We start from the raw sequence: 25,238 nt of genomic DNA on the forward strand, positions 1-25,238 counted from the left end.
CCACCCATGCGACTCACAGACCCCTGCTCTCAAGCCAACCCACTGCACAAGCACATGGGTTGGGGATCCAAACTTTGCATTCGGCTTGGGCTCCACCCCAAGCCACATTCCCCACCCGTCCCCCAAGGACAGGTTCCTCAGCTCCTCACCCTCACTCAAGAATAAGCAGGGCATCACCCACAGGTGATTTTACGAGACTCACAGGTCTTCAGCATACTCAGGCTGCTTAACAGCCACTCAGGGCTTCTCAACTTAGCATCAGTACCAGCTTTTGCTTTCTTAGTTGGCTTTTCTCCTCCACCTGGCTGCTGGGCATGCACAGGCTGCTTTTGGCCATCTAGGCCTACTGGCCACCCCCAGATTCCCATCTCCTGGGGTGTACAAACAAAACTGTTCCACCCCCAGGGTCCCAAAACATATCAACCTGCAAGGTCCTCCGCCTTCTGGCGGGATTGTCAGTCCAAGTTTATCAGTCCATGTCCATTGGCCTCTCCCTGCGTCAGCAGCGGCCTGCTGCCTCAGGGGTCATTGGCTGGTCCTTTCCGGTGTCGTTGGCTGGTCCTCTCGGGCGTCTCCTCCACGTGAGGTCTCGTCCCACAGCTCCGGACCGTATCCAACTTCTGTGCTGCCATGGCACCTCCAGCGTCATCACAGGCAAACAGTCTGTTCTCCTTAGTCCCTTCTGGTCTTCGGAGGGCTCCAATACCCGTCTACATGGAACCTGTCGACTTACGCCAATTGTAAGCGCCGGACTGGGCACAGTGCAGGTTTTCCTGATCCCATGCAGACCGGGTAAAGGAGGAGTCAGAGTCCTCAGTAGTTTTGCAGGTTTTTTATTTTGGGGTTCACCAGGCATATGGCAGGCAGGGGTGCTGGCTGGGGGGCTGGGAGGCTGGCAGACCTCCCAGCCCCCAGCAAGTCTTCACTCTATCTGGGCTCTCTGGCGTTCTCTGCTTCTACTTCGGCTTCTCCTTCAGATTCTGCTGCTGCTGCTGCTGCTACTGCTGCTGCTGGCGTCCCCCCGTGATGCCGCCCCCAAAAGCACAGTCTTAGCTCAGCTGAATCCCATCTACCTATGCCCACACCCTATTCCAGGTGCCCGCCATCAGGCATGCATTCAGGACAAGGATCCATCATCTATCCTGATGGCGGAAGGGCAGAAAAGCCTGACATTTTCTTTACCCTACATGTACTTTCACTATATGGCAGAATGAAATTATTCTAGTAACAGAAGAACAATTTCCACAGTAGGACAGGAGAGGTTACTTTGAATTAGGAACACCTGAGAAGGCTTTATGTGACTAGGTAGAGGGCACTCAGGACTCCAGACAAAAATGGCAGGTAGGAGCACAGGCAAAGTAAGAATGCAGGACAGGCTGGTATAATAATAGTAAAAAAAAAAAAAAAAAAAAAAAAGTATTAGGGGATCAAAATAGATGAACAGGCTAAAGAGAATCTATTATAAGGATCTTACTTTATTTTGTACCAAGTAGGTTACAGCTGAGGGCTTTTGAAAATGGGAGGTCCTATTTTTTTTTTTTTTTTAAAGATTTATCTATTCATTCACGCAAGCACTGGTTACAGTCAGAAGCGCAGGAGGTTGAGAGAATTCACCAGAGCCAGAGCAGGGAACAGAACAGGCAGACTGTTGAAGTACACTGCTGAGGGGAGCAGTGGGAGTGGCAGGGGAGGTCTGTAGTGCCATGTGGGACCCTTGCTGTAGGCCAGGGACCTAACCGGTGCTGCAGAGACTGCGGGCAGCCCTGTAGCCCCGCAGCCCCACGATCAACGGCTGCACCACCAGGGCAGGCCCCGGAGGTCCTATGTTTTAAGAAAATCACTGTTATCAAGGCTTTAATGGTGGTGGTGGGGTGCTTAAGAGGAAAATGATTGGAAGCAATCTATGTAAAGGGGAGATTGTCATCACCTAGGCAATGTGATGTGAGAACAAAGACAGTGCAAATAAAAGGAATGCTTGCGGTCAGATGTTACCAGAACGAAATGGAAGATTTGATACTCAATTGGAGGGAGGAGTCAAAGTGACTCCAAAATTTTCTCTCTAAGACAAAGAGGAGGATCATTGACACCAGCATAAGGAGCACTTGTGCAGTGTTGAGCATATTGAGGCAGAGTTAGGGTCAAAATATTTACAAGGAAATACCTTGCAGATATTTAAAATAGAGTCTGTAGTTTAGGGGGAAAAAAGCTAAGAAGAAATTCTGTGTCCAGAAAAGGTGCTACTATAATTTTTTAATGGTAATTCCAAAATTCAAAGATGTTGGTGCCAAAACTTATTTGATAACTAATCTGACCTAAATAAATATGACTTTAATTATTCCAACCAGGGTCAATTCTTTTTGCTGCAGAAATAATATTTTTGAATTGTGCTAGGCTGTTCCAAATTGTCACCCCCCAGGAAAAAAGGTACACTGACTTCTCTTTCCACTCCAGTTAGCTTCCAGGAGGCACTGGGTAACACAGGTTGTCAGGATGTGAAAGGCAAAGTCAGGGTGGACCTCTTTGCTTCCCCTTTTAATTTATTAAAAGAGAGTTGTCTTTCCATTTGTGCTCTTAGTCTACATAGTGAAAATATTGGGAGACACAAAATTTCTTACGATGCCTCTTACCTGTTTTCCTGCCAGATGCCTCCCATAAAGATCTCTGAAAATAACATCGATTGACCCCATAATCAAGTTTAATTTTCAGACAAGTTGAAAGCAGTTATAATTGTGGCATTGAGGGCCAGGAGGGAAGTGGTCTGCTTACTGTAAGAGGGAACACCTGATCAACAGGAAATCAAGTTTATTGTAACTTGACTAAGTAAATAGCAATGCAATATGGTTCTTCAGTTCGTTATGTGGATGCTTTACACGAGATTGTCACATATTCTTCCTGATCACAAAGTTTAGATTGTAGACCCGGTTCTTCTCAGTGGGGTCTCCCTCTGGGGCGGGTTTCCATCTCTTCCCCAGCCACCCTTCACCTTCACCGCCCCCCCTTCATTACCCTGCCTCCAGCTCTTGCTAGGCAGGAAAAGTTCTTAGCTTTGGGCTAAGACTCCCGTTTAAAGAACGGAGTGGAGGTGGGTGGCGGGGGAAAGTTGTTGAGAAAAGGATAAGGGAAGGAAAACAAGGCGAGAAAAACTTTACTAGGGTAGCTAGCCAGAGCCCTAAGAATCACCGCCGGTTTCCAGTTTCCTAGAAACTGGGATTGACCCCCCGCCCCCATCCTCCCCGCCCCCAAATGGGGCTCGTGGGCGTGTTTTTCAATCTATGCTAATAGGGCTGCCGGGCGGGCGGGGCCGACTTCCCCTGACAGCCCCGAGGGAGCCCCCAGGAGCCGGGCGGGCCGTGCCCGCCCTGTGGTGACCGGGTCCTGGTGCGCTGGTCCATGCTCGTCCCCGCCTTTGTTCTCCGGCCCGAGCGGAGACATGCGCGGCTGACGATGGAAGTGGAGGACTCGGGCGGCGTGGTGCTCACTGCCTACCACTCGTACGCCCGCTCGCCGCCGCCCAGCTCCGAGCCCCGCTGCGCTCCTCGAGCCGCCGCCAGCCACCCGGGCAGCAGGTACCGACCGCTCGAACAGGGCAGAGATTTCCTGGGCTGGGGGGTTTCATCTTGTTGCTGTGTTTTCTGCCAGGGCATACGACCACCACCATCCCTTGATTGTTACTGCAAGTTTTAGTGGAGTAGATAAGTGAGCCTGCTGTTCTTTGTGTTGTCATTGATTGGCGGTGGGAAGTGTATGAAGTCAGTCTGAAGTCTGTCTGCAAAGGCTAAAGGCAGTGACTAACAGAGTTAAGCCGTGGAGTGGGGTTCTCCATACAACTGGAAGAGACAGGCATATGCCTCATTTCTGGCAAATGCACCAATTGAAGTACTGGAGAAGTGAAAAAAAAAAAAAATCATTTAAACTGAAAGGCAAGCAGAAAATGACTAAGTTAAAAATACCCCCGATGGTGCAGCGGGTTAAGCGCAGCTCTGTGAAGCTGTCTGCAGCCTCTGCAGCGCGGGTTTGATTCCTGGCCGTCCAGGGAGCAACCCACATGGCACTGCAGACCTCTCCTGCCTTGCCCGCTGCTCCCCTCAGCAGTGTCTTTGGTCCGTCTGCCTGTTCTGCTCCCCGCTCTGTCTCTGGTGAATTCTCTCACCCTCTCGCGCCTCTGACCTGTACCCCAGTTCTGGTATAAATAAAAAATCAATCTTGAAAAACACATTATCCCAGGTCCTTGAATACTATCAAAATCTTCGTTTGTAACTGCATGCCACCTTAGCTAAAATTTCAGGAAGAGGTACTCTAAAAAGTAAATTTCAGTAGACTTAAAACCAATTTTATGTCTAGATTAAAAAATAACCATTTCAATTGTATAAATATATTGTACCACCATTTTATTATTGCTAATGTTGACTCTACTGTAAATGCAATTTTAATGTAATTTTGGGTCACAAGAGATCTGTGTCTCACTAAGTGCACTTTCGATAAAATAAATCACGGATCCATGTTGAATTACTTTGTGTTCATCTATTTGATGAAGGCCAAGGAGAATTCCATTAACTAAGCCGAAAATGTTAGACTCTCACCAAGTTTTCCTGGGTAGACAAAAAATATTTCAATAATAAGTGAAATGCTTTGATGACATATTTAGGGAAAGCTTTATTTGTTTTAGTGTGACTATTATCTGCTATGGATTCTTTGATGAATGTTTTTTTTTTATAAATGGGGAGTCTGAGTGTTGTGCTTTTTTGGATGATGTTTATTTTCAATTTTCCCCCCATACTTTCCTTTATCTTTAGTTATGTGGTAATGATTACTTCTGTTGCTTATTTTAATTGATTTGTGAGGCTTTCAACAGATTGTAACTTTATTTCAAGAAATATCCTTTTGGCTGGTATCCATGAGAGGAACCAACTTTATTGGCATGAGGTCTATATTAGGCTTGACCAACAAAGAAAATATTGTTTCTTCCAAAAGGAGCAGGTTGGGTGAAATCTGCTTTTTATGCAAAGACAATGACAAAGTAACATTTTTCTTCCTGCTTTAGGACTTGTGCACGTTATTTTCAATGCTACTTATACAGACTTGCATTTATCTTTAGGGTATTTTCTAAGCATAATCATTGTTTATAATTGTATTTATTATGAGTAGTTAAATAGATTTGTGATTTACTGAGAAGCAAGGGCCAGGTTTGTGCATTTTTAGATGGTACTGGTGTCATTGTCTTGTCTTTAACTTTCAGCAGCTGTCCAGAGCAACAGCCAGTCTGTGCCATTTGGTCTATCCAAAACTGCATCCATTTCCAAAGCAAACCAGAAGTTCCATTAACTCAGCATGTGGTCTGGTGAAATGATAATACATGAGAGCAAAAGCATTTTGTGCCATAGCTAGTGTTTTAGCATTGGGTTGCCTATGAGATTTGTGTTGCTGCAAGTTTGCATTTTTAGTTATGTCTCCTCTATAGGAATCTTTGTGCCGGTCACCCTGTGATGCAGGAGATAGACGACTTTTAGTCTCTACAACCAAATCACTAAAGAATAGCTTAATTTCTTGGTTCCCAGTAACAACTATCAAAAAGAGGTTCCTGTATTTACAAGGAGCCAGAGGACACCATAAATCATGAGTCAGATAACAGAAATAATCAGGCCCAAGTTATTAACCTTTGACTCATTAACTATTGATCAATACATCCTTTCAAGCCAAGGAGCAAGATCATATTGTTCTATTTATGAAGAAAGCACTCTCTCTTTCAAGAATACCCTTTCCTTTAAATTACTTACACATGTGTCACATATTTGTGGAGCAGTGACCCGCATGGCTGTAGGAAGCATGGACTATTGTAGCTGACTTTCATCATTTTTTTGCCCTTGGTACCATGGTTCAATTCAAAGCAAACCAGCTCCTTATTTTCCAAACCTCCACTCCATCTGACTTTGTTTTGATTTTTTGGGGGGCCTATTTCTCCCCCACTAAAATGTCCAAATGTCCCCAGTTAAGCTCATATTCTTCCTCCCCTCACCCCCCTTCTCTCTTTTTTTCTCTTTCCCCCTCCCTCCCTCACCTCCCCCACCCCTTCCTTCTTCCTGCCTCCCTCTCCTCTCTCCCTCCCTCAACGTAAAGTGGCAGGATTTTTATGGCAGCCAACCTACTTGCACATACTATATGCCAGCAACACATTAGGCATTAGGGGTACAGGGATGAATGAGACAAAGTACCTGCCTTGAGAATGTAGCTCTTCACCTTTTAGACCAATAGGATTTTGGAAAAAAAAAAAACAAACTAGGAATAAGTTACAAAATTAGAAATCAGGAGTCTCCAGATATAAAAATGGACTTCTAGCTTCCCATAAACAACAACAAACAATTCAAAGGATCCAGTAACTCAGGCCTCAGCTGCTGCCTGCCAGCAATGATTAATGCTGAGTAATAGGTTCTCCATTATGCGCCTCTGTTACTGTTCAAAATTGAAGCTTGTAGTCGTTGCATTTCTTTTTAGATTTTCCCATTTCCTTAAAATTAGTAGCCAGGATAAAGTATACTGTCCTTCAAACTTGGGGTCAGGTTTTGCATATCTGACACCATTTGCTACCATGTGGCCTCAGGCTACTCGCTTTACCTCTTTACCTGTTTAGAATAGTATCAGACACCAAGGGAACATATATGTTAGCCGTGTTATCACTTTTGATTAGTTGTTGTTGATATAAAGAAGAAAGTAAAACATTATTGTACCTACCTCCAAAAGTTATTCATGTAGGAGAGTCCAGAGTTAGAAGTATTTGTTGGGATTGAGGAACATACTCTGTTATTTCAGAAATATTCTGTATTTTTATTCTATTTTAAAGGATAAAAGATAATGAAGAATTATGAATTCTCTGTACTGTTAAGATAAATGATTAGAATTGTGTTTAGAATCATGTGACTTTTAGAGTCTAATCTTCTAGACTCTTATTCAGAATTCAGAGTAAAAACGTTGACAATTAATTATATAACCTCACTCACAAAATGATGGGTAGCCAAAGATAAAACTGGGTAACTTGTTTTTCAAAGATTTTCTAAGGTATATTCGAATAACATACATAACATTTTTCTATGAAGGTATAGTGTGAAATGGCCATGAGTATTTCTGATGTTTATCTCGTACCATAAACTTCCTTAGAGAAGACAAAAATAGAAAAGGAAAAGAACCAATTCTTCCTCAAAAACAAATAGAATCTAACCAAGGTTATCCTGGAAATTCTAAATCTACAGCAGTGTTAAAACTTCTGTAAAGGGGATATTATTTCCTAATGTTACTATCATGGGAATGATTTGATTAAAGTGGACTGAATGATGATTAGGAATTTTTTATTTTGTGGAAAAGACTAAATTTAACAACTGTATTGACTTATTTATTGGTTCCTTCTTGGATTGAAATTAATTAAAGACATTTACTTCAATATGCCAACTCTTGTTAAGTATTTTATGTAGGTCTATGTGAATTTTTTGATATATGGAATAAGTACATCAAATACAGGGGGGAAATAGTTACACCTTTTTTTTTTTTTAGAGGATTCAGAAATGGAAATAGAATTTTAATGAGAGAATGAGATGTTTATAGGTCAGGTTATGGGTGAAAGGAGTTGGTGTCTTTGGTTTCTTTTTTTTTGTCGGGTCCTTGCTGAGTGTAGGTGCATTGTGTGGGGTAGTGTTGAAAACATCTGGCACATTTTCTTTTTTGTGTTGTTTGGTCAAACATTTGGCTAGTTGTTCTGTTCATTTTTAACCTGTTCAGTGCTCCCTGAATAGTAATCCTTAATATATTCACAAAAATTCAGAGGAGTTAGGGTGTCATACAATCACTTTCATGTCGATGAAAACTACTTTATGTGTGTATGTGTATATATATATAATTTTAGTAAAAGGCGAAAGATTTATGCGATCTGAAGAGAAACCAGAGTATATATATATATAATTTTAGACTATGGAAAAGTTGCAAGAATAGTATAGAGTGCTGTGTAATCTTTCCTAGCTTTTTCTAATGTATTATCTTGCAAACCATAGATCTGTTATCAAAGCAAAAAAAATTCACGCTGGTATAACTACTAATGTTAACTGTAGACTTTATCCTAAGTTCATCAGTTTTTCCACTATAATTGAAATTTATTATTGTAAAATTGAATCCCAGATTTCTCATTAAGTTTAATCATGACTCCCAAATCTCCTCCAGTTTGACAGAGTGTCCTTGTCTTTTATGACATTGGGACTTTTGGCATAAGAATTTCCTCAGTTTGCATTGACCTAATGACTTCTCATGATTAAATTGCAATTGTGTGATGTTGTTGAACATTCCATAGATTGATGTCAGCTCCTCTTAGTGTGTAATATCAGTGCTGTCTTCCTGATGTTGATGTTAGCTCTGATATCCTGCTTATGGTGGTGTCTGTCAGACTTCCTACTGTAAAGCTATTTCACTCTTTGTAATTAATAAATACCTGGGAGGAGATATTTTGAGACTGCAAATATCCTGCTTTTCCTCAAACTTTACTGACTTTAGCATCCATCTATGAATCTTGAGAAGTAAAATTGATCACCATGGTTTTATAATGGTGATTTTACTATTTTTGTCATTCTTTCTGCATTAGACTTTTTAAACATACTCTAAGATCCACGTTTAGTATTTTCTCTGGTTGTATCATTTTTACCTCCTTGACCTTTAAAAGGCCAAGGAAATATAAATAGAATATAAGCCATTTAACTTATTATTTCCATGATTTTGTGACAAAGTACATTAAACTTTTTATTTTATCTGGTCTGAGTTTATGAAGCCTATAAACTCCCTAATTTTCAAAGTCTGATTTCTTAGAAGCAAAATTTTAATATAAACTTAAAAGAAAATTAATCAGAAATTAACTGTTGCATTAAGAGGATAGTAGTTAAATTTCACTTTATGGAAAGTATTAAAAAACTGAGGCAGTCTTTCCATAATTTTTCCCCATTTTTTTTTTTACAGCTGTATTTGTATCTGATGGAAAACATTTCCCCTTCACCAGTGTTACTGAATATTACCTGAACATTTGCAAATGTATTATAACTTAAGTCAACATTTCAATTTGCATATAGTCAGAATTTCTTCTCATTTCATCCTTAAGCCAAACTTTCATTTCTTGAGTAATTTCCATTCTCTGTTTTCCCAATCAGTGGTCTCAATGTATCATTTCCAGCAAAGAATAAAAGTAAAATGTTAATGGCAAAGCAAAGGAAGGGAATAAAATGTTTCTCAGAAGAAAATTTTAGAAACAAAGTTTATACATAACTGTTTTGTTTTTAAATCTCTTTGAATGAACATATAAAGTCAGACATACTCTTAAATAGTATAGAAATGAACTTTTTCTCAGTGGATATCATCAAGATAGTATGATTTACAAGGGGTGTAGTACAAACACCTATTGAAATGAATGTGTAACTTTGCTTGCTTTAATAGTGAAGTGTATATATTGACACTTTTTTTAATATACTTTAAGTATTATTTGTTGTTGTTTTTTCCCCTCCCCCTACTTTTAGGCAGTCCTAAGAGGCTTTTATGCTTGTGTTCTTTCTAATATTTTTTAAACATGCTTTGTAGTTTACTTTTGATCAGATAATCAGTTTTCTCAGAACTGAAAATGCCAAAGGACTAAAATGTATAACCTAACAAAAGATTTTGCAAACATTCATTTCTCAATTTGCCTCCATTTTTCTTGTTTTGGTCTGGATAAATGCATTTAGTGAGTTTTGCATAATGCGTCATTCTTTATCACATGGAGTCCTTGTATCCATTTCTTTGTTATTAATAGAGAATGTGCATCAAAACAAAGTAAGAATATTGTGTCCAAAATCTTCAACTTAATTTATTTTCTAAAATAGGAACTAAAGAAAATAACAGATGCTTTACTATATATTTGTCTTAAATAGCTGGGGTATATGACACATTCTTTGACTATCTTAAGTGTTATGTCACTGAAATAAATGAATATTATAGATAAAACTATCCATGTAACAGGTATTAAGTACCAAGGTAATTCCAAGTGTAAGTGTGGGAGAAAATGAACTAAGTATTACTTAGGAAACCAGCTGCTGTGTCTCATGTTACTCTTAAAAACTAATTAAACATATGCATTCTATTCCTGATCCCTTACATGAATAGATGAGGGCTGCATACAAACATACAGTATAAAGGACAGGAAGGAGAAACTGGAAACCTAGCTGTGTTATGTAGAATTAAAAAAATTGTCAAACATTTGAGATGTTTTTGTACATCTTATTCTAAGTTGTGACTGGTTATCTTTATGTACAAGAAATAAATCTTTATATTAAAATTTATGGTCTGCCACAGAAGTCAAATGTAAAGTGAAGGGTGTTTTGTCATCATGCTTTTGCACAATTTTATTGGAAACATACTTAAAAATGTCAACATTCAATTTATTGATTTTTTTTTTAAAGATTTTTTATTTATACAATAGCTGGGGTACAGACTAGAGGTGTGGGAGGGTGAGAGGATTCACCAGAGGTAGGCAGACAGACTGAAAGCACTACCGAGGGGAGCAGCGGGTGCTACAGTAGAGGCCTGCGGTGCCATGTGGGAATCTCCCTGGCCGGCCGGGACTCGAACCTGCATTGCAGAGCCTGCAGACAGCTTCACAGCACTGTGCTCAATCCGCTGCACCACCGGGGAGGCCCCAATTTATTGATTTTAGGCAAACTTTTAATTCAAATACTTATGGGAAACTATGTGTTTGTTTTAAATATTATTACATTGTTGTAATTTATGCCTCCATTTTGGTAACAATATTAGATAAAATAAATATTTCACACAAAAAATTCACACAATAGCCAACAGTAAACTTGTTTCTTGTTAGGACTAAACTCATATTTATAAGTGGCACAAGGTGAAAAGCAAGAGAGATTATAAACTTAGTCAAAGAAGTAAAGACTGAATTTCTTTGATGAAGGTTTCCTAGACAATAATAGCCAGAAGAGTTGTTACCTAACATGACAACAATCACTTGGTAATTAATCATCCATTGTTCTGTGATGTCAATTCTTTCTTTAAAAGGCCTGGTTTTATTGATAGCTAACTGAACTTAACGTAATCCTTATAACAGTTCAATAACATTGAAAGAAACTGAGGCATAGAGAAGAAGCCCTAGGTTTCAAAGTGAAGTTATGATTTCAGCCAGAATTCCAACCCAGTCCTTCCCAAACTGGTGATTTTACCTGTTACTCGAATCTTAAAATATCATTAAATATTTTCTGCCTAAATTTGATTATAGGTTTATTGAGTACAGAGAGAACATTGTTGTATCTTCCCTTTAGCAACCAATGATGGTAACTTTCACATAGTAGATATTATAAATACTTGGTTTTGGTTTAATCTTTGTTTTTGCAATCATTTTTTTTTTAATTTTTATTTTTTTTTTACCAGAACTTGGGTACAGGCTGGAGGTGTGGGAGGGTGAGAGGATTCACCAGAGACAGACGCGGAGCAGAACAGGCAGATGGACCAAAGACACTGCTGAGAGGAGCAGTAGGTTAGACAGGAGAGGTCTGCTGCACCATGTGGGTATCTCCCTGCCTGGCAGGGAATCAAATCTGTGCTGCAGAGGCTATGGACAGCTTCACATCACTGTGAGCTCTACCCACTGCACCACCGGGATGTCCCAATCATTTCTATTCTGTTAACATGTGAAAGTATGGAATTAATAAAATATGAATAGATAGTTTATTTGAGAAATTTTATTATCACTTAAAGGAAGTGCATAACAGGATTTTTTTTAAGAAGTTGTATTTTTGCCCTTCATGCTCTCTTACTTAGGTAATAATATTTTTAAATAGATAAAATGTTCTAGAGAACTCATTCAACTTGACCAAGAAACTGAGATCCAAGCAATCAGTAAAAAGAAATCTTCCCAAAGCTTTTTTTGCAGGCAGAAGATAGGGGAAGCACTTTTAATCTTTTAATCCTTTAGTTTATGTTCTTAGTAACTAGATCTTAGAATTTTTCATTTTCATTTTATGAATTGCATTCTTTACTAAGAAAGACTTCTGTGGGTGAAACATTTTTCACTTCATTTTTTTGCAAAAGGATTAATAATATAAGAATTCTTAATGCAAGTTGAGAAATTTTGCTCCATGAGAATTAATGGGGTCTTTCTTTTTTCTCTCCCAGTATTCAGTCAAGTTTTCACTTAACCTGATTTGAAGTAAACTGAGGGACTAAGTCAGGTCTTGGACCTTATTTTTGTGAAGATAGGTTCTATTCTAAATCTTGCTCAAATTTTAGGGTGAGAGAGCATGTAGAAATATGGACCTCTGAGCCATCCCTAGTCTCACTGAATCAAAGAACAGCCCTTATCCATCTATGGTCTTGGAGCCATGGATAAAACTGACCTTAGGATTTCTGTTTAGAAAACTAATTTGTGGCCCTTCATAGTCTGAGCTTGAATCCTGTGGGGAATCTTCTTGGATCATCAGAATCAGAACGACCTTCAGCCATTGGGCACTTTTTTTTAATTTTTCAAGGTATTGATTTTAATAAACTTTGGTTCACAGGACACCAGAACTAGAGAATGGACAGCCATTTTAGTTATGTATATAAGCAGTGGCCTGGGTGCCTCTGCTAGCTATCATGTTAGGCGTCTGTTCTCACAGTTCTGAGCTGGCCAGAAGCTCAAGGTTTGTTACTAATAGGAACTAAGCATCATGAAAGAGCAGTCACGAGTGAGGACTGCAAAGAACAATCAATTTCTGTGGTATAATTGGGAAGCAAAATGTGGAAATGTCTCACCAAGTACTTCAGAAGGAGAAACCAGCTTGTTGAGTCACACTTTGAATTCCTTCTGCTGACCTTGGTCATCTGCTCCCATTACCATAGCACCAAATCAGGCCCACAGCATGGTCAAATGTGCTTGGGAAAAAGTCAAACCAATAGTAAGAAAAAAGTGGAGGAGGGAAAACTGGCTTTTTCATTAGGAAACATGAAGAGTACAGAACTGAGACAGGGTGGCAATGATTTATGTGAATGGGATTTCCTTAGTTTCCTTTCAAACACTGTTACAACTACCTGTGCACATTATCTCATTAAGTCTAAGTTGGAGAGTCTCAAAAATACACCCGCTGCTACTTTTCATTGGCATCTTAAAGAAAAACATTTGCTGACCTCAATAGAGTAAGCAATTAAAGTGGAAAAGAGCTGACTGTAAGTTTCCGCAGTTTCTGTTTTGAAAAAGAGAGGATGCCTGGCCCCAGTGATTTTTAACATACCATAACTTTTCTCCTCCTCATTTATAATGCTCAGTGATTATGAGGTCGACTTGGCAACTGTTTTTTAAAATCTAAATTATGCTTAGTTGCAGAAAACTCCACTCTGGAGGACTCCCACCTCCTCCAGTTGCTGGACGCATGTAATTGGAAAAAGCAGGCGGTGCTCTCCATGTTAAAAGCTGTGTCATCCTTTGTGGAACAATGAGTCAACACCAGCTAAAACAACATGAGTCATTGCTTAGAAGAAGCACCAGTGAGGCTGATTCTGATTATACCAATCCTAAACAAACACCATACTCCTTTTAACTAGACTATTAAAAAGTTCTGACTATAGAAGTTAAATAAATTAGCACCAATTCTCATTAGAATTTGTGGAAATACTTTGCTAATCATAATGCTTTTTCTGAATATGTCTTAAGAAAGAACTCTCTTCAGTTAGTCAATTTTATCTTGGTTTATTTTCTTCTTTCTTTTCTACTACCCCCACTGCAGACCCTGCTCATAGCTGATTTAGATCATCACTATTTCAATATGGTTTCAAGTGCTGTTGGATTAAAATCCTTAAGACCAAAATTATAATCTTGTAACTGCTTATTCTTTTCTGGGATCCCCCATTTACCATAACCCCTGGATTATAAAATATGGTTTAAATAAAGGAGGACCATGACTTGAAGTAGAGAAATAGGGAAGGTTAATGCCATTGTTCAAGCACAGATAAAGAGAGCCTAGACTAGGATTCTGGGAACACGGATGAAAAGGAGTAATGGATTCTGTGTGGAAAATAAGCAATGAAGTTGGTAGGATTTGGTGATTAAATGCATAGGGGAATAGGAAAGCATAACTTGGGTTTCTGTCTTGAGTTTTATTAACTGAAATAGAACTCTGATGGATGAGCAGATTATGAATGGGGAGTTGATGAGTTTAACATGTGAATTTTTGAGTTTTAGGTTCCTGTGAGATAGCTCTAATTATACATGCCCAGCAGACTGTTAGCTATACAAGTTGGAAGATTGGGAAGGAGATCAAGGCTGAAAGTTCTAAGATCTTTTTTCACGGAATATTTCAGCATTTGGGGCATAGTTTAAACTGGGCTTGAGTGACATCTGGCCTGAGAGAATAGAGTGTCTATGGAGACCAGTACTGGAACAAACCAGCAATGCTTACTATAGAAGAACAGGGCCTTGGGAGCCTTTGGAAATCTATCAGGGAAGTCTTGCAGAATCTGAGCATCCCTTCCTTTGTGAAGTCTTCCTTGAATGCCTTCCTCAATTCAAGTGGTCACTTCCATCTATGTGCCTTCTCCACCTAAACCATTCTGTAGTATTGCACTTATCTTTCCGCTTATTAGTAGTTCTTAGATACCTGACTTCTCTATAGACCATGATTTTGTTCATGTGTGGGACCATGTTTTATTCATCTCAGTATCCCTGACCTAATACGATACCAAGCATATATATGTTGATTGAGCAAATGAGCAGCTCATTAAATTGTAGTAAATGTAGTGATGATGTAGCAAAGGTATTAAATGGTGATGTTTTCATAATGTGCTATTATTTTTGATTCTAGAAATTTTGGATTGGTTGTTATGTTAGGGTATATACTGTTGTGATTTTTACTACTTTCTTTCCAAGAATCTTTTAAATTAGCCTTTTTTCACAGGATAACACAAACTCTTGGTAACATGCTATAAAGAATAATTAAAAAAAATCAAAACTGACCATTGTAAATTGTACTCTCAGTTTGCCTTGACAGATAAAACTGAGAGCAGCATGGACAATAGGTAAATAGACCATTGTTTTAAAGAGTATGTTTGTTTAAGGGTCATTTTCACTCACAATAAGAAGAATTTAAACACTAATTCTTAGACTATAAGTGAAGGTGAACATTTATTCAGCCTTGGTATGCCCATGCACTGTTACTGATGCTGAGACTATAAAAAAGGTTTTTTTTATAGGTGGCTTTTCAGTGAGGGTAGAGGGATGTGTTGATAGGCAGCTGCATCTGAAGTGCAGCTCCTTAGGTGCAGAAATTATATCCTTCTCCGTGTCCCTAACATTAACCTGCTGGCCCAGAGTTGAACACTCAGCATTTGAATGGTTGAAAGAATGATTGAGGGAAAATGAATGAAATGCTCTGTGGGGGAGCAGAGGAGGTCTGCTAGCACTGGAGGATGGGTTGGTGAGAAAGAGTTAAAGAAACTGATCAGAGGATTTAATAACTACATTAAGTCTTACCGAATGCGCACAAATCAGTAGGGGGAAATGGGAGTGAGGAGAGTGTTTTGGCAGAACTAGTCTGAGCAAAAGGCTTAGCAGCATGAAGCCACAGTTGGTATGGTTGAGACCAGGTAATAGGAGACTAGGCTAGGCAGGAGGCTAGAGACCACTTACTAAATGTTTTAGGTAAAATGAGTAGGGTCAGACAGAATTCAGTTAAATGCCAAATTTCTTCATTTGGATAATGAGAGTTTCATTAATTGACCTCTAAGTTCTCTTCCAACATTTAACTTGTATTTTTCTCTGTTATTAACTTGGAAGTGAAGGTAATCAGATAATCCTTGCATTTTAAAGAAAAACACGGTTTCAGTCCTGTACTAATTTATAACACCTTTACCCTTCTCATTTATTTACTTGGTCTCTCAGGTGCTTATGCTATCTGTGCAATAAGCATACATTTGTTACCTAATCTTAGTACATTCAACTGCTCTAAGTACAATTTAGTTTATTGTAACCAAGCTATTCAAGAATAATATATAAGATGTTTGTTTTTCAGCTTTTCTTTGACAAATACAGCTTGCCCAATTAGGCAGAACTGATTTTTGACTTCTGGAGATTATAAATTGGTAGCCCAATTAATAGAAGTGTAGAATATTGTTTAAGAATGCCACAACACTTTTATTACTTTTTTGTTTAAATTCAAAGGGAATGTTAACTAATAACTTAATTTTTGAAAGATAACTTTTATTCATATCATGTGCGCTAGCTTTAATACTTCAATTTGTACTGGTGTAAAATTAGAATACAGTTTAAATAAAACAAAGATTTCCAAGGAACCAGTGAGCACATTGTGAAATAATTTCTCTGTTTTTTAAAATTTTTTTAAAGATTTATTTATTTATTTTATACAAAGAACCGGGGTACAGGCCAGATGCATGGGAGGGTGAGAGGATTCACCAGAGACAGAGCGGGGAACAGAACAGGCAGAGTGATGAAATACACTGCTGAGGGGAGCAGTGGGCATGACAGGAGAGGTCTGGCCTGGATCGAACAGGAGCTGCAGGCTGCAGACAGCTTCACAGCAGGGTGCTCAACCATCTGCTCCACCAGGGGAAGCCCTAATTTCTCTGTTTTCTAATGGTTTAGCAAAGTACACACCACACATAACAATTAAGGAAGAAATTTAATTTTGCTTACTTCCTCATTTTCTGCTTTTCAATTTTTATCTGAACTAATAGGCCCCCAAAGTGAGATATTTTATTACATATTGTGCATATGCCTATGAAGGAAATGGGCTGAGAAACTTGATAGGGATCATCTCTCCAAAAAACTCTTTCCTCTTTCTTATTGCCTATATAATGACAATGATCCTAAAGGTCCAAAAACCAAATTAAAAAAAATCTTTTAATAGTAGTCACTATTTAAAAAAATTGAGATATACTCAATATAAAGTGCAGTTAAACTTTTATAAGTTAGATATAACTGCTTTTCAAAATAAATGTACACTATTTTTATCACACAAGAAAATTCCTTTATGCCCCTTTTCTCCAGTTAACTTTTCCTGCTATCTTCTGACTTGCATCACTGTGGATTAGTATTTCCTGTTCTTGGAAGTTGTATAAATAATACAATGTATATATTATCTCATATCTACCTTCCTTTATCCCAAATAATGGCTTTTGAGATTTAAGAACATCATTTCATCAAAACTGAAAAATAGTAAAGCAATCACTCATTCAATTCTATGAAAGAATCAGATTTAATCAAAAAAATTATTTCTTTAGAACTCTTTTTTTTTTTTAAATTTTTTTTATAGAGGCATGTTTATTTATTTATTTGTTTGTTTGTTTGTTTGTTTGTTTATACATGCACTGGGTACAGTCAGAAGCCCGGGAGGGTGAGAGAATTCACCAGAGCCAGAGCGAGGAGCAGAACAGGCAGAAGGACCGAAGTACACTGCTGAGGGGAGCAGTGGGCGGCAGGAGAGGTCTGCCTGCCATGTGGGACCCTCCTCCGGTGGCCGGGGAGCAGCCGGGGATCGAACCGGTGCCACAGAGGCTGCGGGCAGCTCGCAACCCAGCGCTCAACCACTGCGCCACCGGGGAGGCCCTTCTTTAGAACTCTTATGGCCAAATGACCCATCTGGTGGCACAAGGGGTTAAAACACAGCACTGTGAAGCTATCACCAGCCTCTACAGCACGAGTTTGAACCCCAGGCTGGCCAGGGAGGTACCCACATGACACAGTAGACCTCTCCTGTCTTGCCCTCTGCTCCCCTGAGCAGTGTATTTCAGTCAGTCTGCATGTTCTGTTCCTCAGTCTGTCTCTGGTGAATCCTCTCACCCCCTGTACCTCTGGCCTGCACCCCAGTTCTTGGATGCATAAATAAATAAATCTTTCAAAAAAGGGAAATCATAAACATGTTAGAATCATAGTGGTTCAGTCAAAGTCCCAACTGTCTTCAAACTTCACATTCATTAGAAACATACATAACTCTTATCCCAGTGTGGCTCAGGATCAGATAACAGAGTTGGGTACTGTGGATGACAGAGTTTTCCTAGTGTTGTACACCAGAGGGATACAGGACAGGTGGAGAGAGAATACTTTAACCCAACTCTCATGAAACTCTGACCCCCACAAGCATTTGGGTAATTCCATGAAGGCAAGAATGTTGCTAAAAATGGAGCAAATTTTGGAGGTCATCTCAAACTTGGTGAGCAGCAGTTAAGCCCATGACTGCTAGTGTTATGGAATGCTACTGATTTGTTTTGGGAGAGTGGTATAAGAGATTCAGTTACTGGTTTCAGCCTCTTTGGAATGATGCCACCATTAGAATTCTCCACATACCCAAGCATGATTGGATCTCAAAATCAGTAAATGTTTATTAAATGAACCATTTATTGCATTTGTACCTATTTGGGAAAGTGTTTTAACTTCAAATATCTTTTTAATATATAATATCTTATTATATAATATCTTATATAATATCTTGGTATTAGGTTGAATTTATTTAAAGCTAAATTATAGGTCTTATTCTGAGCATGTATGGTAGGTCCTGTTTTTTAATTTGGAATTTTCATTCATTACACAAAGATGTTCAAATGAAAGCAAAAGTACATATTATATATTTTCTTACTACTTCTAGCTTGGGGAGCTGAGTTGTAATTTTACAGAGAATTAAAAAAATATTTTTTATCATGTAATTGATAGCTTTTTCAAGTTATAGAAGCTTCTGAGAATCTAATATAAGCTTTAGACCCTATGAGAAGTATACAAATACATGCTGTCCAAATTTACATGCATTTTCAGATGATTCATGGGCCACGGATTAAGAAGATGTTGGGTCAAATTACTATTTAAACTTTTCTTTTTCCCTTTCCTTTCTGGATATCTTCACATTTATAGCTGTCATGTGTCCCGACCCGCGGAATTCGTAGGCACGAAAAGAGAAGGGCTGAGGATTGAAATGAGGGGCTTGAGACAACTTGACGCTAGCGTTTCCTTCTTTATTTTTCCTTTACCTTTCTTTTACTTTTCCCTGTCTTTCTACCTTCCCTGACCTTCTCTCTGCTCCTCTCGCGGTAACCTCTCTCGCAATAACCCCTCTCGCAATGACCTCCTCGCAATAACCTCCTGACCTTCTCGTGGTTCTCTTCTTATATACTGGTAGCTCCTCCCATCGTACCTCCCAGTCTCATTTGATTAATAGGAAACACCTGTGGTTTCTCAGCAGGCAAAACGGTAAAGCGAAAACTAATTAATGGCACGTGTGTTGCGCAACACGGCGCATGCTCCAGGCGGCTCCGGACAGTCATGACCATTTTATATACCTGAAGAAAACACTCTTACATTAAGAGTGTTTCTGTAGTACCAGGAGAGTAGCTTTGAACAAGTGTAAAAACCGTATTTGTCTCGGTGACAGGCTGGCAAGCCTGCTATGTTGAGGCTGCCACTCTGTTTTGTCTCCCTGTAATCAGCATGCTTCTGAGTGGCACTGCCCTGGTGGACAATGTGACTTGGGTATTTCTAGTTGATGTGAGAAAGATGACAGGGTAGAGACTGGGAGTGCCCTGGGCTCACCACATAATATTGTATGAATAGCACAGTTTTATTGTCAGAAGTGAAAAATGTTGGCAGATAGCATTTGGTGAGATCACGGCACAAGAAGATACTGAATTTTAGCCTCTTTTCAGGGAAGGCATAGAGGAAATGGAAACTTTTCAGTGTTTCACACGAAGGGTGGAAATTGTATAACTGTTGCCTAATAGGAAGGCACAGGAAGTTTATCCTTCTTTTTGATCCTTACACTCACAATCTATGGCCTGTTTTCTAAGTGGGAGTTTGCTTGATGTTTCTAGAGCTTTCCTTGGATTCCCATGCAGGTGTGCGATCTGCCAGTTCCTAGTCGTGTGCCAAACCAGAGAGAAAAATATTTATGCAAATGAATCACATCTGAGCTTAGGCTTTCAGTGCATCTCTGACTCATATAATCACAACAGGACAAAATGTTTGAGCTAAAAGTCAGTTGGAGCAAACAACTGATCTTAGCTATTTATCCATTATCCACTCACTTCCAGTATACAGAAAGTAAGGATTCAAGAAAAGTTAGCTGAAATCAAGAGTAGCACATTAGTAGCATATTTCTGTAGGGAAGTTAGAAATGTAAAAGCCAAACAAATGTTGCTTTTTCCTACAAACATTCACCAGTAACTTTTTCTGACAGATTACTGAACTGGACAGGTAGTTTTCTTTACCCTTTCTGCCTTGATTCCATACAATTTGCCAATCAGTTTAGAACATGTGAGGTCCCAGGTGTGAACAAGCTCAAATGTGCTTCATTTGCATAAACATTTTTCTCTCTGGTTTGGCACAAGACTAGGGACCGGCAGTCTCCTGTGTAGAGGTCCTTCGAAAACATCCAACCCTATTTTTTCAGTGAGGAAATGAAGACATTAGGCACATGAAACATTCAGTATTGTAACATTTCTATACTATTTTTTTTTTAATGGAAAGGACTCATATATTCCATATTGTGATTCCTTCCCATATAATGTTATGGCACCACAACATAACAGTCCTCTTTCCAGGGGCTATCAATTTACATGTTGTATCCAAATACAGGGTTTTGTGGTGCTGCCTGACAGTCATAGATTTATGACTGACTCCTTCAGCCCTTGGAAGAGAAGGCACTTTTAGAGTAGTACGGTTATCCTGTCCTTTGAGAAGGAGTATTTTAATGCTGGAACACATTATTTTCCACTGATATGCTATTCTCAAATAGTAGCTAAAGTGTACGTAGCATCAAGGGTATATACCCTCCTCAGGAGGAAAAAAAAAAGTGATATCTTCAAAATGTTATTTTACAAAAAATGATAATTTATTTTCCCACCAGATTTATTGAAATATAGTTGATATAGAGCAGTGTGTAAGTGTAAGGTGTAGAACATAATAGCTTGACTTATCATTACCTGAGTATGTTTAGTCACCATCCATCATCGCACAGCGATACAAAAAAATAGGCATTTTTTTTTCAAATGTTGTTTCTGATCATCTTCAGCTTAGTTTTCATTTATGGGTTTCTGCCTTGTGTCCTGGGCTTTTCTCTCAGAGAAAGCAACTTAAATTCACCATATTCTTGAAACTCTCCTGCCCGCACTCACCTCTGGGTCTGCAAGCATGATAATTATAGCATCTATTGAATACTTCCTATAAGCAAGCATGGGTGCTAATGAGTATCATTAGGTATGTATCAGTTTGTGTTTCATTTTATAGGTTTGGAAGCAGATTCAGAGGGAAAGGAATTTGCCTAAATGAAGTAGGGCATCCTCACTCCAAAAACTATGTTGCTTATTGTTTTTAAACCATGGTAGGATATACTGAACACAGCAGAGCCTGAGTTAACTCCTGCACACCACCCCCTGTCTACACATTCTATTTCCCTTGCCTGAAGTCTTTTCCCTTTGCCCCAGTCTTCATATAGTTAAGAAGGGATTGCTTCACAGGTTTAGAAAGCCTGCCCTTCACTTCCAGTCTGGCTCCAGTTTATCGCCTTTGTGCTCTCAATGAATCCTGGATCTAGTTTAATTTTCCTAGTGACAGTTGTGATGTCACTTCTCTGTAACTGCTTCTACACCAAACTACAGCACTGCCTAAGAGCAGGGGGCAATATAAGGCTTTCCCCGCAAAAAACTGGAAAGCAAAATAATTGACTATAGTTAAACTTTATCACAGAAGATAGTTTCTTACAATAAGAAATAGAAAATGATGTTCTGAGGAGACACAGGGGAATGCTAATCAAGGTCAGGGTCTTCATGCTAACTTGCTCATATTTTCACTTTATGAGATTTTATCTCTTGTGAAGGGAAAATGAAAAGTTCCCTGGTTGGTGAAAAAGAAAGGAAGTTTTTTTTTTTTTTTTTTTAAACTGTAAAACTAGAGTTTCCATGACCTCATAGTGAGGCAATGATAGTATGTCTCCTGTTAAAGCACAGCATCTAATTTAGGGCTCAGTAACTTGGGATGATTCAGTGGATATCAGAGAATGTAATTTTAAAGACTAGAAAGTTGTGGCCATGAGGATTATACATAGAAATTAAGATTGTTGGGCCTGGAGCATAGAAAGGCAAAATGAGCTTTGTGAGCTGATTCAGCAAGAAGAAATACTGTCCAAACTGGTGGCCCACACATGCTCTGCTGGGGTGTCTGCAGTGTATGCTGGTTCTCCAGCGGCACTGCCAGATAGGGTAAGAGCACAAGAAGCACTATAGACTACAAAACACTACAATGTTGTGTCTTTGTAATTGTGTAAACCATAACATTTGCTATTTAATGTTCCTTTCTGATTTTAGTTTGACTTTCTGTCTGTGAAATTCTCTAGGGTTATGAAGTTAATTGGTAATTGTAAAAACAAGAAGCCAATTTTCCTATTGTAAGAAATAGCAAAGTTCCTTCCATTTTCATGCCTATAAGATTAAAATTCCAGGCATCTGGGGACTCCAACTTCATAATAGTGTTTAATTAGGAAGGAAAGAGAGCAAGATTTGTAGAACAGACCAATTTGATTATATTTTAACTATTAAACTTTCAGGGTGGTCATTCTTTATTATATGCATTTAATTGACATTAAATTATATTAAGAATTTAATTTTAGGTCCCTCTACAAGTTGGCCAGTGCCTGTTTACCTTTAGTAAACTAATGATATTTTTACTCAGTCATGCTTTTTGTTAATCCTCATTACTACTCTTGGAAGAAAAACATGAGTAGGACCAAATGGAATTCTTTCTTTGACTAAGTTCAAAAACCACAGTTTTTGGAACTGTTTCAACTGAATATGAGCTATATTTTAAATTATTGGGTCCTCAGACCCAAATTTAAACAATGAAGTAGAACAGACCTTCCTGTCTGTTCTGACCTGTCCAAATTGTATCACTGGCATTGCAAGTCAATAAAAGATTAAGGCTTGACATTTAACATATGAGCTTTCTCTTGATGCTCTTATTCTAACTTGGTCTCTCACCATCTTTTTTCTGTCTACATCTGAGACCATTTGTGTCTTCATTTAACATAAACGACATGCAGTATAACAAAAGTTCCAGGCTCAGCAAAACCAATTGCTAAATCTACTTCAGCCATTGCACAGAGGAGTACCCAAACAGAAAGGACTGCTGTGAAATGGACTCTGGAAACTTCTTTTCAGGTACAATGTTAGTCTTTAACGTGGAATTGCCATGTGATGACACAACAGGCTTTGCTTACTCTCAGCTCAAGAGCATAGACTGCTAACAATGAGGTCACTTGTTCCTCTCAACGCTTCTTTATCTAGTCACAATTCAGGAATGCACAGGTTAGGTTGCTAAGAAATGTGGTTTTTTTTTTTCTTTCTTTTTCTATGCTTTTCTCTTTGACTCACTGACTGATGATAATTTTTTTCCCTTGCTATTGCTATGAACACTGCACATTGGAGTATTAACTTTTCCTAATCAGTCAATAGCTTGTGTGTCTTACAGAAATGCCAGTCAGTTGTTTCTAAGTCAAGGTTATCACTTGGAAGGAGACAGAGAAATAAGGGATTTATAATACCTAGGTGCCCAGTTCAAAATGTCTTAAGAGGGATTATTTTGTGTTTTTTTTTTTAATTTGATCAAGTCCCATTGTTTTATATCCTTGTTAATATTTTAACAGTGTAGGATTTCTCCCCTCAGGTGTGCTCTGCCACCACTGAAACACCCATGTCCTTTCACCATAGTCTACTGTGCTCTGTTCATCTGTGCCCCCCTTCTTACCCACCTCCCCCATCTTCAGATTTATGGACAGTTTTTAAGGGTTGGTTTTAATGTTTGTCTTTGATCCTTTGTTTGCTTTTTCTATATTCTACATAAAAGGGACACTGTCCAGTATTTCTCTTTCTCCTTCTAGTTCACTTTTTTTTAAAAAACATAGTCCTCCCCATTTTTGTTCATGCTGTGACAAATGGCAAGATATAATCTTTTTGATCACTGAGTAGTATTCCAGTGTGTGTGTGTGTGTGTGTGTGTGTGTAATCTATATATCTCAATCCACTCATCTGTTTATGGGCACTTAGGTTGTTTCTGTATCTTAGCTATTATAAAAGTAGTTCTGCACTGAAGATAGTTTAGCTTTCCTTTCAAATTAGTGTTTTTGTGTTCTTTGAGTAGATACCTTGGAATGGAGTTGCTAAGTCATATGGCAGATGCAATTTTAGTCTTCTGAGGAACCTCCATATTTCTTTCGATTGCGCCTGGGCCAGTCTACATTCCATCAACAGTGTTTAGAGGTTTCCTTTTTTCCCACATGTTCACCCACGCTTGGTGTTTCTGGGTTTTTTAATATGGATTATCCCCACTGGTGTGAAGTGGTATCTCACTGTGGTTTTGATTTGCATTTCTCTGATGATAAGTGATGATGAACATTTTTTCATTTGCCTGATGGCCGTCTGCATGTCTTCTTTGGAGAAATACCTATTTAGCTGTTCTGCCCATTTTTTAAATTGGGTGATTTGTTGTCTTTTTGTTGAGTTGTATGAGCTCTTTGTAGATCTTTGGTATCAGTTCTTTGTGAGATGTATGGTGTGCAAATATTTTTGACCATTTAGTAGGGTCTGTTTTGGATGCTGTCTCTTTTACTGTGTAGGAGCCTTTTAATTTAATGTAGCTACAACTGTTCATATTTTCTTTTGTTTTCCTCGATAGTTTTTTTTCTAAGGTAAGAGCTATTGAAAGAGATTATTAAATATTTTCCATATAATACTGCAATTGCAAAACTTAAAAATAGTAATTTGATATGAGAGTCACTGCTCATATCTAATTAAAAATAAATTCCTTCAAATTAATCTCTTAAGATAGTTGTATTTTAGATATTCTCATTTTATATAATATAACACGTATTGTATTTTTCATGAGATCAAATTGAGATCAACTATTTTTTTCCCTTCTCTGTCTCCTATCTATATTTGTGATTTATGGAGTCAGTGCCTTCTTATGATTTACCTTGTATCATACAATAAAACTTAAACTTACTCTACAAATGCAGAATAGAGTTGGAAGAACTGTGTACAAACAATATAGAAAACCTCATGTAGGTCCTCCCCTGGTGCCCTAGGCGGTTGAACACAGCACTGTGAAGCTGTCTGCAGCCTCTGCAGCGCCGGTTTGATCCTGACCAGCCAGTGAGGGTCCCACATGGCGCAGCAGACCTCTCCTGTCCCACCTGCTGTTCCCCTCAGCAGTGTAT

The 25,238-nt window shown here is 38.7% G+C and overlaps 1 protein-coding gene across 4 annotated transcripts in view; it reads left to right on the plus strand.

Moving 5' to 3' along the window:
- The window catches only part of ARHGAP28 (Rho GTPase activating protein 28), a 202,747-nt gene that overhangs the window by 27,758 nt on the left and 149,751 nt on the right, over positions 1 to 25,238 (plus strand). The window contains exon 1 of one of the 4 annotated variants that reach the window (XM_054694200.1): positions 3,348 to 3,566. The exons of 2 other annotated variants lie outside the window; for them this stretch is intronic. In XM_054694200.1, coding sequence (XP_054550175.1) covers positions 3,391 to 3,566 — 176 coding nt within the window. In that variant the 5' untranslated portion in view covers positions 3,348 to 3,390. Of the gene's footprint in view, positions 1 to 3,347; positions 3,567 to 25,238 lie in introns of those variants that run through there. One more of the 4 variants, XM_054694202.1, reaches the window with a different exon arrangement.

Source organism: Talpa occidentalis, unplaced genomic scaffold, assembly GCF_014898055.3.
Source record: "Talpa occidentalis isolate TD23 unplaced genomic scaffold, MPIMG_talOcc4v2.1 talOcc4.13, whole genome shotgun sequence".
Taxonomy (NCBI): domain Eukaryota; kingdom Metazoa; phylum Chordata; class Mammalia; order Eulipotyphla; family Talpidae; genus Talpa; species Talpa occidentalis.